This window comes from Chelmon rostratus, chromosome 5, assembly GCF_017976325.1.
Source record: "Chelmon rostratus isolate fCheRos1 chromosome 5, fCheRos1.pri, whole genome shotgun sequence".
In the NCBI taxonomy this organism is placed as follows: Eukaryota; Metazoa; Chordata; class Actinopteri; order Chaetodontiformes; family Chaetodontidae; genus Chelmon; species Chelmon rostratus.
The window spans coordinates 29,450,814-29,464,620 of NC_055662.1; the positions used below are offsets into that span (position 1 = coordinate 29,450,814).

Sequence of the window (13,807 nt, forward strand, 5' to 3'; positions counted from 1 at the left end):
AATATTCTCACTTTTTTGACTTTTGTTGTTATAGTGTTATTGATACCCCTTATACCATTTTATCAGTTGTTAGATCTGACGTCCTTTTTAAAAACACTTTATTAAGATGACATGTTTGAATGCAACACTTCGACCATAAACGCCTCGTGCTGCAGAGGAGCACTCACAGAGTGGGACACCTCAGTATTGTGACAGTCCACGTTGTTGACTCTTAGCTTGTCTCCTCTCTCTGGTCGTACTTTTTCACTTAAACATTATAAATAAACATGACTTCCGGTTCAGGATCAGATGGGCTGAGGCGCAAAGCGTAACAAGTTGGGCTGCACCAGTCACGGATGAACCGTGATCACACCAATCATCACACTCATGAACTAGAAGGATCACGTGATTCAAATATGGCGCTGACACTGCCTGTAGCGGCTCTCCCGCTCTTTGACTGACGGTGTCACATTTTGATACTCAACATTTCTTTTTTCCGTCTTTCACCATTTCATTTTAGCTCGAACACCCTTCAGCCGGTCTGTGCGCTTGTTTATAGGAATTAACAAATAGGAAAACAGAGCTTGTAAATGCGGAGAGGTGCATTATGGGAATGTTCGCAGTGAAATGAAACAACAGCGACACCCGGCGTTTTGGCGAGCAACTGCACGCCCTGTAATATTCACATGATCTTAATATTTTAAACCTCCAATAACTGATGTTCATGTTCAAATACTTTTAAAATAAGTGCTGAACACAACGTCGACATATCTTTAGCCTTTAAGCTGACATGACGAACTTGTCAACAAACACTTGTTTACTCACCTCATTAAAGCCAACAAGATCTTTAAGTGAAAGTACTAAAGCATTACCAGCAACACGTACCTGCTGCACAGGTATTACACAGGTGCACATATTAGAGTTGGATAATTAAATTGATCTATCTATCTATCTATTTGACGATATCAGTTAATATCCTGTAAATAGAGAAGATGATTAAATCTCATTCTGCTGGTCTCTGAATCTTCAGTCTTCATCTTTTTTTCTTTCTCTTCATTTATAAAATGAGATGATGTAACAAAAAGCTGCTCAGAGGCTTATTCACACAAAAAATCCAGACAAAACCCAAAAACTATATTTATCTGATCGATCATAGATTTTAATGCTACGACATGAAGTTTATTCTTACATAGACCTGATCGGGCCCCGCTCCTCTCACACCTCCTCCAACCAGTCAACCAGTCTGAATCATCTGCACTGTACAGATAGAAATATCTATTATTATTAGTAGTTTTGTATTGATCTTGAGATACTTTCTGCAAATGTCATAAACAATATTTCGGTTTCTGCTCCTTTCTGCAGGCTGATGTTTAATAGAACCACTGTGAACATGTTTGTTTACGTCCACAAATGAATAAATGAATAAATTCTGTTTGTCTCTTCAGTAAGTGAACAAACCTGCTGCAGATCACGTGACTCAGATCCTGATGTTTGATTGGATGGTGAACAAACCTGTTTTTCTTTTCTTTTCATTTCTTTCATTCATTTGTTCTGGTGTCACAGAAGCACAGACAGACTCAGAGTGAAAAAACAGAGAAATGGTTTATTTTAGTAAATAGTGTGAGCTGTTCACTGCTGTACAACACTGACATCTGTAGTTGGCACTCTTTAAAGGGACGATCCACCCGGAAGCAGAATTCACGCCCGTCGTCACCTCCGTGGTCACATGACAGTAACTGCTGTCACTTCTGCTTGCAGGAGGATAATCTTTCATTTTTCTATTTTTTTTGCTCAACAACCCCAAAAACAGCAGCCGGAGACACACGATACAAAACAAACAGGAAGAAAAGAAGAGAAAGAAAACGAAAGGCACCGAAAAGCCACAAGAGACGGAAGTCAGCCGAACAACTGAAACTACACAGACATGCAACTCACATCGATTTACACTGAGCTATAGAGGCATGCAAAAACAACACACACACACACACACACGCACGCACGCACGCACGCACACACACACACACGCACGCACGCACACGCACACACCCACTCTCTCTCTCTCTCACACACACACACACTTCTGTAAAATACGAACGGCGTGTCGGCTCCTGAACAGGCGACTACTGATGTCCACATCATGGAGGCTGAAGACCCACCCAGACACAGTTCTGGCCCCCCACCACCCAGGAGTCTCACTGCGGGCTAAACGTCCCACGGTCTATCAGCCTGAGGCCAGGTGCATTGTGGGTGATGCCCCAAGCATACAGTAGAGCTGAAACAGCTGATTCCTCTGGCGGCGGCTCGATGGTCCAGGTGACCAGAGACAGAAGAGCCAATCAAAAGTCTTCTGGAACCGAACCTCCGGACAGACCAGGTGAGCCCAATCGAGACGCGCTTCTACCTGAACACGGAAACATCAGCTGCTCTCGAATGTTTTAATAGGAAAGATTTTACAACAAAAGACCAAATTACACATTAAAGTCATGAAGTCAGACTGTTTCCTCCGGAGCTGAGCATGTCGCTACCTGCAGGACACACCTGGACGTCAGAGTCATAAACACCACAAGTCACTCCGCACCTGTCCAACCAGAGCTCACCTGAAGCTGCTGAACCGAACAGATCCCAGAGCAGTTTAAACGCTCGACTGGAGAACCACAACACGGGACCTCATCTGGATAAAACTCGTACTACGGTGATGCTAACGTCCACACCAGGTGTGTTCCGGCACAGGTAGAACGTTCTGGTTCCGTTCCAGAGTCTGTGTTCTACAGTCAGAACGTTCCTCAGTATCAAAGAGGCGAGAAGATCCATTCAGGACTGAACAAACTGCTCCAACACGCTCAGTCTGAGACCTCCAGGCCCTTCAGGCAACATGGCTGCTCACGAAGATACGAGCGCAGGACGATGTGGATGAGAGAGAACCTTCAGACTGAGCGCCAACTGTAGGGACAGGAAGCTGCAAACACCTGCCCAGAGCCTCAAAGTGTTCCTTCCACAAAGAAAAGCAGAGATTCATCCTTCAGAAATAATCCTGCAGGGGGCGGAGCCGCAGGCGGTGGCCTCCAGCCGAGGCACACAGAACAGAACGACAAGGTGGAATCAAACCAAAGAACAGAACAAAGAAAACAAGGCTCAGTACGAGCCAGCTGATAGAGAGAGAGACGAAGAAGAAACTGTACAGCGTGGAAGAAGAAGAAGAAGAAGAAGAAGAAGAAGAAGAAGAAGAAGAAGAAGAAGAAGAAGAAGAAGAAGAAGAAGAAGAAGAAGAAGAAGAAGAGATTGCTATGAAATCACAGAAACCATAAATCAACTTCCAACCGGAGACGCTGGTTCAGTTGAACCCAGCCAGCAGGTTTGGTCCACAACAAACCACCTGTGCACCTGGACCAGCCCACGCCGGGGGAGTCCAGCCAATCAGAAAACATCAGACCTTGGTCAGTTGGCTGATTTGTTGTGCCGACATCTTTTTTTAAACTCAGGACTGATTGGATCAATATCAGGTCGGCTGTCTGAGGAAGACTTTAAAGGAACATTCAGGCTTTTGGGAATCTCGTCGTCCCGATGAGACGACAGAGACGCCGTCGTGCTCTGACGTAAAGCCGACACCCCCGGCATTATTCAACCTGCAGAAGCAGCACATGGACACGTCCTGGACGTCCTCGTGTGGACAGACGCCGTCCACTGCTGCTCAGCTAACAGAGGGACGTGCAGTAAAACACACGTTCCAAACCTTTGACTGAAACGTTAAATAAAGGAGCTGAAGCGCCTCGTCCCGGACAGACGGCGTCAGATGAGGTGAACACGCGTCGTTAGAGGAGGCGGCGGCGCCGTCGTCATCCTCCTCGTCATCAGGGTCGACAACACTTTGATGAAAATCTTTTTGGCACAAATCTGAAACATCAAACCTTCATGTGGATATTCAGGAACTGAAGCTGATCCAGAAGCTGTTCAAACAGCTGAGTTCACACAAAGCGCAAACGTTTTCTGGTCAGAGCAGCTCGTTAGCATTCTTACTCTAACCCAATCTGTGCGGCGACCCTGTGACGAGCAGCTAGCGGGGCAGCTAACAATGCTAACAGGTGATGTGAAGGCTGAGCCCCTCTGACTGTCTGATGTAGAACCTAAAGGCATTCTGGGTAATAAGGAATCAACAAAAAGACCAACACTGACAGAATCTGCGTCCTCTGGTTCTTTCCCCCACCCAGCGTCCTCGTTGGTCAACAGGTGACCTGCAGGAGGCGGGGTCGGTAAAATCCTCCGTGATTGGACGTGAGCTGCGTCCACCTATACCTTTCACTTCATCTAAAGGGGCCCGAAGTCCCGTCCCTTCATTAACCCCGGCAGACTCAGACCTGCCACCCCCTCCCGACTGCAGAGGTCTCAAACGGTCTGACAGGGTTTCAGGAAAGGGTGGAGGGGGTCTGGTTTCTTGAAAGGATCCAGACCTGATGGTATTTGGGTCCGAAGACCTTTTTGTCTGGTCTGGAGCGTCTCAGGATCGTGTCCTCGCAGACGTCTCAGGCTCAAAAAGTCAACTTTTCAAACAAAACCATTTTTTTTGTGTGATTTTAGTCAAGATTACAGTTAATCCAAACAACGCTGGCTCCCTGGTCTCCTCTGGGGCTCTGGAACTAGGTTTCTCTTTCAGCAGGAAGCATCCTGATCGGGTCTAAACAAACGATGAATGATAAATGACCTCAGGGCGTTTTTTTTAAGGCGTTTCATAAAACAAGTAAAGAACGGATCATCTGTCTCGGGCGTCTCCGTAGATTCTGGATCAGGATCAGGATCAGGATGATTAAAACCAAAGCTGTAGCGTCTCTTCATTGGGTGGTGGTGGTGGTGGGGGGTCGGTGGGTCTAGGCAGGTCTCGGTAAGTCTTTTTTGGGGATCCCAGACCGGGTTTTCTGGCCTTAGGAGGTCTTGACCAGGTCGTAGACGTAGATGTGGAAGTCGTCGTCGAACTTGATGAAGTAAACGGAGGGCTTGGCCTCCACCTGGTGGATGACCATCCCCGACCGCTTCCCGCCGTCCTCTTTGGCGTACTCCACCTGTTTGCCCACCAGACTGTCGACCACCTCGCCGGGCTCCCGCTCCGCCGCCACGCTGTCGTCTGCAGAGAGAGAGAGAGGTGACAGGTGACGGGGTCAGGTGTGCGATCACATGATGCTCGTTTGTTAACAGACGGATCGATCATCTCGTTACAAAAACTACGCAAAAACTAACAAAATGCAGTATGCATTGAGGTAACATAATTATTATAAAGTGGTACTTAAGACCATCTATTTGTTCTTATTTTTTATAACTTATTCAGTTATTTATTGGTACTTATTTCTTTAGTAGGTAATCGAGCTCTTAATGTGCAAACCTCTGCAGACCAGGGACTGTGAATCTGAAGGTCTGTAAATAAATGTGTAAACAGGTAATTATGCAAATATATGGGCATGTTAATGTGCTTAGGTAGGCAGACCTGGGCCATTCCTCATACTATTTTTTATTTTTATTGTTTTAGTAGTATTTCAATTAAATATTATTATTAGTTTTTTAATTATCTTATCTATTTCTACTTTGACCCTTTCTCACCATTTAAATTCTGTTTCATTATTAAATTTTTCTCTGTATTTAGTAATAAGGGGCATGTTGAAGGTGGAAGGCCCCCCTTTTAAGTTAAGACCTTGTTCCTGTACCTGCAGTGCTGCCTCGGTGTACGTCAGGGGGTCATATCTTGATTGTTTTATTTTACTTGAACTCTATTTTTATGTGAATTTATTGTTACCTGGGATTGAGGAAATGGAAAAACAGGGAAAAATTGTTTACATGATGTTCTGTAAGATCTGTTATGATTTTGTTCTAAATAAAAAATAAAAATTTGAATGAAAAAAAAAACGCAAAAACTTCATTAACAAACAAAAACACATTTAAAACTCAATAAAAATACAAATTTTAAAGAAAACGATGATGAAAAGTAAAGCTGACTGTAAACGAGACTAAAAAAAGATTCGATTCACTAAAACTAAAGATGAAACAGCCAACATGCGGCTGAAACCTCTTAGATACTGGTGCCACTGGTGCCACTGGTGCGATTCCACTCACTGGAGTCGGGCATGATGCGCAGGTCTCCCTCCTTGTAGTCGTCCAGCAGCTGGTACATGTAAAGCACCGGGTCTTTCTCGTAGGTGATGTAGAACCAGGAGGTCATGATGGGGGCTCGGGCCAGCACCATCCCCCTCCACTCCTCCTTCGGCCCGTCCTCCGTCTCAAACATGTGCTCCACTGCTTTCCCAATCATCGTCTCCGCCAGCAGCGAGTCGCTCACGCGGGCCGGAGCTGGACCAATCACAGAGAGGCAGAGAAGGAGGTTACGTTGACATCATCACATCTGCTAGCCAGATACAGTCGTCATGGTGATGAACAAAACCACATCTGTATGTAAAATTGTTAGCTTGCAGTTCCTCTAACATCCACCAGAGGCTGCTGTGATCAAACTGACAGAACAGCAGCCAATGAGGAACCCCGAGTCAGCGCAGTGTAACGGTGTCAGAGGGGGAGTTCCTCTCTTCCTCACCCACTCTGTCGGGCAGGACCTCCAGTCCCACCACCCGCTCGTCGCTGTACAGCTCCAGGCCATAGATGCAGTCGAAGCCGTCGTACTTGATCAGGTAGAGAGAGGGGTTAACAGGGACCTGGTCCAGGACCGTCCCCTTCCACTGGGACGACTTACCTGTGAGGACACACACACACACACACACACACACACACACACACACACACACACACACACACATTAGAAGCACGACAGTCTGACTTCAGGCGTCCAAACACTCTTTAGATCCAACTTACTGCCTTCCTTCCAGATGTGCTGGATCCGGCAGCCCACTATGTTCCTTCTGGGCTGAGCCAGAGTCTTACTGGGGCCGACGCTGGCCCTCTGTTTCCTGCAGAGGACGAGAGGAAAAACCGAGGCGGAAAAGAAGGATGAGAGACACAAAGAGGAAGAGAGAAGATGAAGAAAGAGTGTGACAATGTAAGTAAATGTAAGAGAGAGAGGAAATAAAAGAAAAGGAGGTTGGAGGAGAGAAGAAGAGAAGCAGATGTTCCAGCTGTCTTTGGAGGTAACGTCACATGAAAACTTTTGATTGACACATTGATCAGACTTACTTGTGCGAGTTCTTTTTCTTCATCATGTTTGCAGACACGCCTGAATGTCCTGAAATACAAACACTCAGCATCCATCACACTGACAGGCGGTGCGTTCACAGACACTCTGACATCTGAGCTCCAAGAGTCAGGAGGCGATTTAATGTGGAAAAAAAACTTGATCGATGAGAGCTCATCAATGTGTCGGTTATTAGCTCACAGACGTCGACGTGACTGAATGTGAATCTGAAAATTCAACATAAACGTGAACTTTAAGTATTTTCAGGCCTTTTTGCACTGATTCTGAAGTCTGAATAAACAAATAACTCTCGAAGCACCGACATTAATGTCCACACATCAGCGCCCCCCTGTGGTCACACTTTAAGGGGCTCACAGGACGTGCTGTAACACCTGCACACCTGCACACAGGTGAGAGGAAACGACAAACCCCGACCCTGCTTTGGTTTCATCTCCACTGATCCTCAAACTGACACCATCAGCATTTGATGTAACTCACCTCCGTCTGCTCGGGGCCGCGGGGCCGCTGGGCTCTTGAATGGGGTCTTCATTCATCCACCTGTAGGGGGGCAGCCAGCCAGGCCGTTGGTCCGGGCTAAACGCTGGTAGTCGGCGCGTGTGTGTGTGTGTGTGTGTGTGTGGGGGGGGGGTGGGGGGTTGGGAAGGGTGAGGATGGAGGGAGGGGGCAGGGGAGGAGGGTAGGAGGGTAGGGAAAGGAGGGAGGAGGAGGGAAAGTAGGAGCACCAGGAATTAGGCCGGGCCCCAGACAGGCTGCATACAGGCCGGTACAGACTAACACCTGGACCCTGAGGTGACGTCACAGCTGATGGACTTGATGAGGACGCTGACGAGCCTGAGGACAGAGGACAGATCATCTGTAAGACGACTTCACCCTCAGAATCTGAACTTATGATCAATAATTATTAATAACCTGCATGTACAGAACAGATCTCTGATCCATGTGATGACAGCAAACTAAACACGTTACCAAAAACATTTCAACAGTTTCCTGCTCGAGGCAGCAGACGACACGGAAATATCAAAACCTTTAAAGACCAACTCAGAACTAAATAAATCAGTGAAACCATTTCTAGAACGTGAAATGCTGCGAGTCCGACGCTGAAAACAGATGAAAAGTCTGATGATTCTCAGACTTTCAGATCAGTCGAGGGACTGAAAGCTCCTGCGTGGATCAAACTAGTGTCAGAAATGTATTTGAAACAGGTTCTTCTGATTATTAATCTATTAGTGATGATTCCTCTCAGCCACAAACACACAGCGACAAACTGTACGTGATACTTCCTGTGTAAAAGCCATTTCACTACATTTCCCACAATCCCTTGTGAAGAACTGAAGAGCTGCAACAACATGAACTCGGCTGACTCGTAACACTAAACATTTTGGAGGGATTTCTGCAACCAATAACATTATCACAATGACTAAAATGACAATTATTACAATAAGTACAACTGTGACATCACCGCAACTGTGACATCACCGCGACTGTGACATCACCACGACTGTGACATCACCACGACTGTGACATCACCGCGACTGACATCACCACAACTGTGACATCACCACGACTGTGACATCATCACAACTGACATCACCACAACTGTGACATCACCATGACTGACATCACCACGACTGACACGCCGCAACTGTGACATCACAGCGACTGTGACATCACCGCAACTGTGACATCACCACGACTAACATCACCACGACTGACATCACCGCAACTGTGACATCACCACGACTGACATCACCGCGACTGTGACATCACCGCGACTGTGACATCACCGCGACTGTGACATCACCGCGACTGTGACTTCACCGCTACTGTGACATCACCGCGACTGTGACATCACCACGACTGTGACATCACCACGACTGACATCACCGCAACTGTGACATCACCGCAACTGTGACATCACCACGACTGACATCACCGCAACTGTGACATCACCGCAACTGTGACATCACCGCTACTGTGACTTCACCGCAACTGTGACATCACCGCAACTGTGACATCACCGCGACAGTGACATCACCGCGACAGTGACATCACGACTGTGACATCACCGCCACAATGACTGTTCAAAGGCCTCATTTCAGACGTGGTTTTAATTGATTGTAAATGTTTATTTTTAATATTGTATTCATCTCTTTTATTTATTTCAGTTTAACGTTGTTACATTTTTTGTCATTCCCTTGATGGCATGTTATTATTCTGTATTTAACTGATTTATCGTCTGCCGTTGGTTTGTTCCGTATCTCAACACCAGTGTAAATGAGGACACCCCCTCAACAATCTCTCGAGGTGAAATAAAGGTTGAATGAACAGTCGCTCAGCTCATGACTCTGACTTTCAGCTGAATGACTGAACAGAGGTCATGAGGTCATGTCCTGTGTAAACATGTAAAAAACAGCCACAATCTGATGTTTCAGCGTCCTGAAGACATGATGAAGACGCCCTGAGCGTCTGAGACACTGTCGTCTCGCTGCACTGAGGCTTCTCTCCTCCGTGATGAAGAGTCTTTCAGCTTCCTTCAACAGACTAATTGGCAGCGAGTGACCTCGTCGGCCATCTTTCCCTTCATTCTCCTCGACTTCAGCTCAAATCAGCAGCGTTTGTCTCAGATTAACGTTTTAACTGATTGAAGTGAATCTTTCACTTTAGAGCAGGAAGCAGGGTCAGAGGTCAGAGGTCAGAGGTCGATCCTCCACCACCCAAAATCCAAATCTGACTTCATTCAAAGTTTCTACAACTAATGATTATCCTCACTATCGATTGATTCGTCTGGAAAATGTCAGAAGAATCCGTCAGTTTCCAGATTACTCTAAATTCACTAATTACACAAACACAAGTATCAACAAAATGTCCTTTAAAGTATAAAAACTCATAAATGCTTCATTGACTCTTCGAGGTGGAGCCACTTTGATCCAGTTTGATCCCTGACGGCTGCATCGTGTTAACGAGCCGATCGTTTACTTCATCTGTTAAATCTTGATGAATTCGTTAACGGACTGTGAATCTGCATCTGCACAGAAACATGACGACGAGTTTCATCTCAGACCTGATCAGTTGACCCTGAAGTCGAGTCAGTACTGAAGAAGACGAGTTTCTCGCTGCAGCTCCTCTTCGAACAGGACGAGACAATAAACTGAATGTTTGAGCTCTGTTCAGGCGTCACCTTCAGGATCCGCGATGTCTCTTTCAATTATTCTGGTTTTTATCTCTTTGTCGATGTGACGCCTCGTTTTGTCCGACCGACCGTCCAAAACCCAAAGACATTCAACGACGAGTCATCGCCTGATCGATGAGTCTGTGATCGGATCGATGAGTCAGTGATCGGATCGATGAGTCTGTGATCGGATTGGTCAGCAGAACTTCAGGTCTCATCAATAACTACAGACGACTTCAAGAATTCTACGAAACTGATGTTCTGCATCATGAAAGGTCGCAGAACAGAAACTCTGCTGTCAACAGACAGACAGATACAGACAGAGACATACACACAGACAGCTACAGACAGCTACAGACAGACAGCTACAGACAGACAGCTACAGACAGACAGACAGATACAGACAGCTACAGACAGACAGCTACAGACAGACAGCTACAGACACACAGGCAGATACAGACAGACTGCTAGAGACACACAGACAGCTACAGACAGGCAGCTACAGACAGACAGCTACAGACAGACAGCTACAGACAGACAGCTACAGACACACAGGCAGATACAGACAGACTGCTACAGACAGACAGGCAGATACAGACAGACTGCTACAGACAGACAGACAGCTACAGACACACAGACAGCTGCAGACACACAGACAGCTACAGACAGACAGCTACAGACAGACAGCTACAGACAGACAGCTACAGACAGACAGCTGCAGACAGACAGCTGCAGACAGACAGACAGCTACAGACAGACAGCTGCAGACAGACAGACAGGTAATGACACACAGACAGCTAAAGACAGACAGCTGCAGACACACAGACAGCTGCAGACACACAGACAGCTGCAGACAGACAGACAGCTACAGACAGAACACCCTGCTGATAACCTGCTTTAAGGTGATTCAGACTGAGGAGTTCTGACGAGCTGCACGACAACAACTGCACCACCAACCACAGACCTGCTGCTGCACGAGCAGCCAGATCACACACATGCAGCGCCGCAGTAACACTATACGACAGCAGCGCAGGCCGAGACCAGGATCAGAGCGGGATCAGCCGAGACCGAGGCCAGAGAGAAAGATGAAGCCAGATATCCAGCAGGAGGTAAAGATCCGCTGCGAGGATTAAAGCTCAGAACAGAGGATGGAAAACCGATCGTTAAACGAGCAGAGATTCAGAGATGGAGGAAGATCTGCTGCTTTCAGCATCATCGTCACACCATAAAAAGGAAAACTGATATATTACACCGAGCATCGAACACTTTCGAGTAGAGCCAACGATCATTTTCATTATCTATGAATCTGTCTCAGTGTCTCCAAAACCTAAAGATGCTCGATTTAAACTCATTTAAGACCAAGAGAAGCAGGAGATTCTCGTCTAAATGTAGAAATTAATAATCAACTTCAGATTCAGGTCTGATTATTTCATCTGTTCACTGACAGAAAACTCAATCTTGGACAAAGAGTGTGAACTGATTCATCATTTAAGCTCAACGTTTGGGTTTTGGACTGAAAAACAAAATATTCAGCATGTTCACGTGTGCACTCGTGTTGTGGTTATAATCTGGTTTTTGTGGTGTTCGGTTACGTGTTGTGATGTAAACAGCAAATCCTGCTTTAAACTGAACGAACTCTTCAGACGTTCTGGAGGAATCCCTCAGAAAGCAGGTTGCTGTAAACACCTGACGATGCGTTCACTGACCTCTGAGGCTACCAGCAGCTTACGAAAACGACGTCCTGCAGAGAGGAGACCTGTTACCACTAAACGCAGCTCGTCAGTCTGAGAGGAGTCGCCTCATCACGTCAGTTTCGCAGTGAGTCACAGACCTGCAGGAACATCCAGGTAACTGACGTTAGTATTCTGTCAATACATCATCACCACGGGAACGTAACGCAGGTCAAACTGCTGACATTTACATTTCTGAGCAGGAAGAAATGGGGAGGTGGCGTTAAGATGTTTCCTCAAAATGATCATCATCATCATCATCATCCTCACCTTTACCATCACGAGCAACTGATGACCTCAAAGTGTCTAAACTCCAGCAGCATCAACACACTTCAGTAACCAGAGAATCCAGCCTGTCACCATGTCAACAGCATCCATACCTGACTGAACCACACAGGAAGCTCACCTGAGGTCACCTGACGGTGGACACAGCAGCGTCAGCTCAGTAGTTTTCCAGGTTTTCTCTGCACTTCTTCATCTACACTGTTATTGTCTGCAGAATAGAGATGATGATGATGATGATGGCCCTCCTCCTCCTCCTCAGCGTGTGTGTGTGTGTGTGAGAGAGAGATTAAAGTCACACTCCAGTGACATCAGACTGTCATGAATGTTCCTCTGTGACTGCTGGAGACGAGTTTCTGGTTGTTTAGCCTGATGATGATGATGAAGATGACCAGCCAGAGGTCACAGTTTACCCTGTTAATTAACTGACCGCCACACCAGCGGCCCTGCTGGTTACACTCCAACATATTCATATATGTGCAGAGATAATTGGTCAACCCCCCATCCGGCAGCCATATTGCGCCAGTATTTACAAAACCCGCATCGGTGCAAAAAAAGGCGCAAGCGAACAAAGGGAGAGGGGAGGTCTGCGAGGAGAAAACACGGCGCTATGCTAGCTGGTTTGCGGTAAAACGTGAAAGCGGACGAACGGCCCGTGAAACGGCTCGTTCGGTGGTGCCAGAGGCCGCAGTTTCTTACCGATGCAGCAATCAGTGTCGCCACATAATCCCGATCAACCGCCGTGGCTCCAAATTGATCCGCTCTGCCTCCGTTTAGTTCTCCGCGGCGCCGTCAAGTTAACTGCGATAAAATGGAAGGCGGGCGGAAGTGAGGAGGCACGGTCTTCAAATTAAAAGTGACATTTCTGATGCAGTCTTTTTTTTTTTTTAATTTAGCAGTGTTTTTTTTAGTACTGGTCCCGGTCCCACTGGCCTGCCCTGCATGTTTTAAATGTTTTCCTACTCCAGCACTCCTGATTCAAATGAACAGGCCGGATTCAGGCCTCTGCAAAGCTCGATGAAGAGCTGGAAGAAGGGAAACATGCATGCAGGTCCAGGGGGACCAGGACTGAAATACACCGAAATGAAGGCACACTAAAGATGTATCTAATTCACATTGTAGTAAAGATATTTGTGAAGAAACACTGCGTTTACATTCCACACAAAATTAGTGGTATAAGTATATACATGTTTTTTTCATATAAGAATTATATGTGTCAATGTTTAATCCTAAAATTAGTCTCAGTGAATTCAAATCACTGCAACAGAAACTGTTACTGTTTTAGATTAGTCCCATTTATTTCTATGGTTGCTTCAAGGTTTTTAAGGTGTTTATTTTACATGATTGCATTAGAATTTTCATTACTGATCTTAGGATCACATTTCTATATAAATCTTATTTGTGGCATGTATTGTAATATCCATGTTAAGTACACACACACACTTAACTACATTATATACATTTTAGTAT

General features: G+C 46.1%; 1 protein-coding gene and 1 non-coding gene across 2 annotated transcripts; both read right to left on the reverse strand.

Moving 5' to 3' along the window:
• Nucleotides 1-282: 282 nt before the first annotated feature.
• LOC121607325 lies at nucleotides 283-381 on the reverse strand. Its single transcript, XR_006006877.1, has one exon. It is a non-coding gene; the product is annotated as a small nucleolar RNA U13 (small nucleolar RNA).
• A 1,181-nt stretch (nucleotides 382-1,562) lies between these two features.
• spinb (spindlin b) lies at nucleotides 1,563-13,145 on the reverse strand. Its single transcript, XM_041937907.1, is given in 8 exon segments — nucleotides 1,563-5,092; nucleotides 6,073-6,306; nucleotides 6,545-6,700; nucleotides 6,820-6,914; nucleotides 7,138-7,186; nucleotides 7,634-7,658; nucleotides 7,660-7,987; nucleotides 13,037-13,145. Coding segments are annotated over 7 exon segments (789 nt in total). The 5' UTR covers nucleotides 7,690-7,987; nucleotides 13,037-13,145; the 3' UTR covers nucleotides 1,563-4,892.
• Between the last annotated feature and the right edge of the window lie 662 nt (nucleotides 13,146-13,807).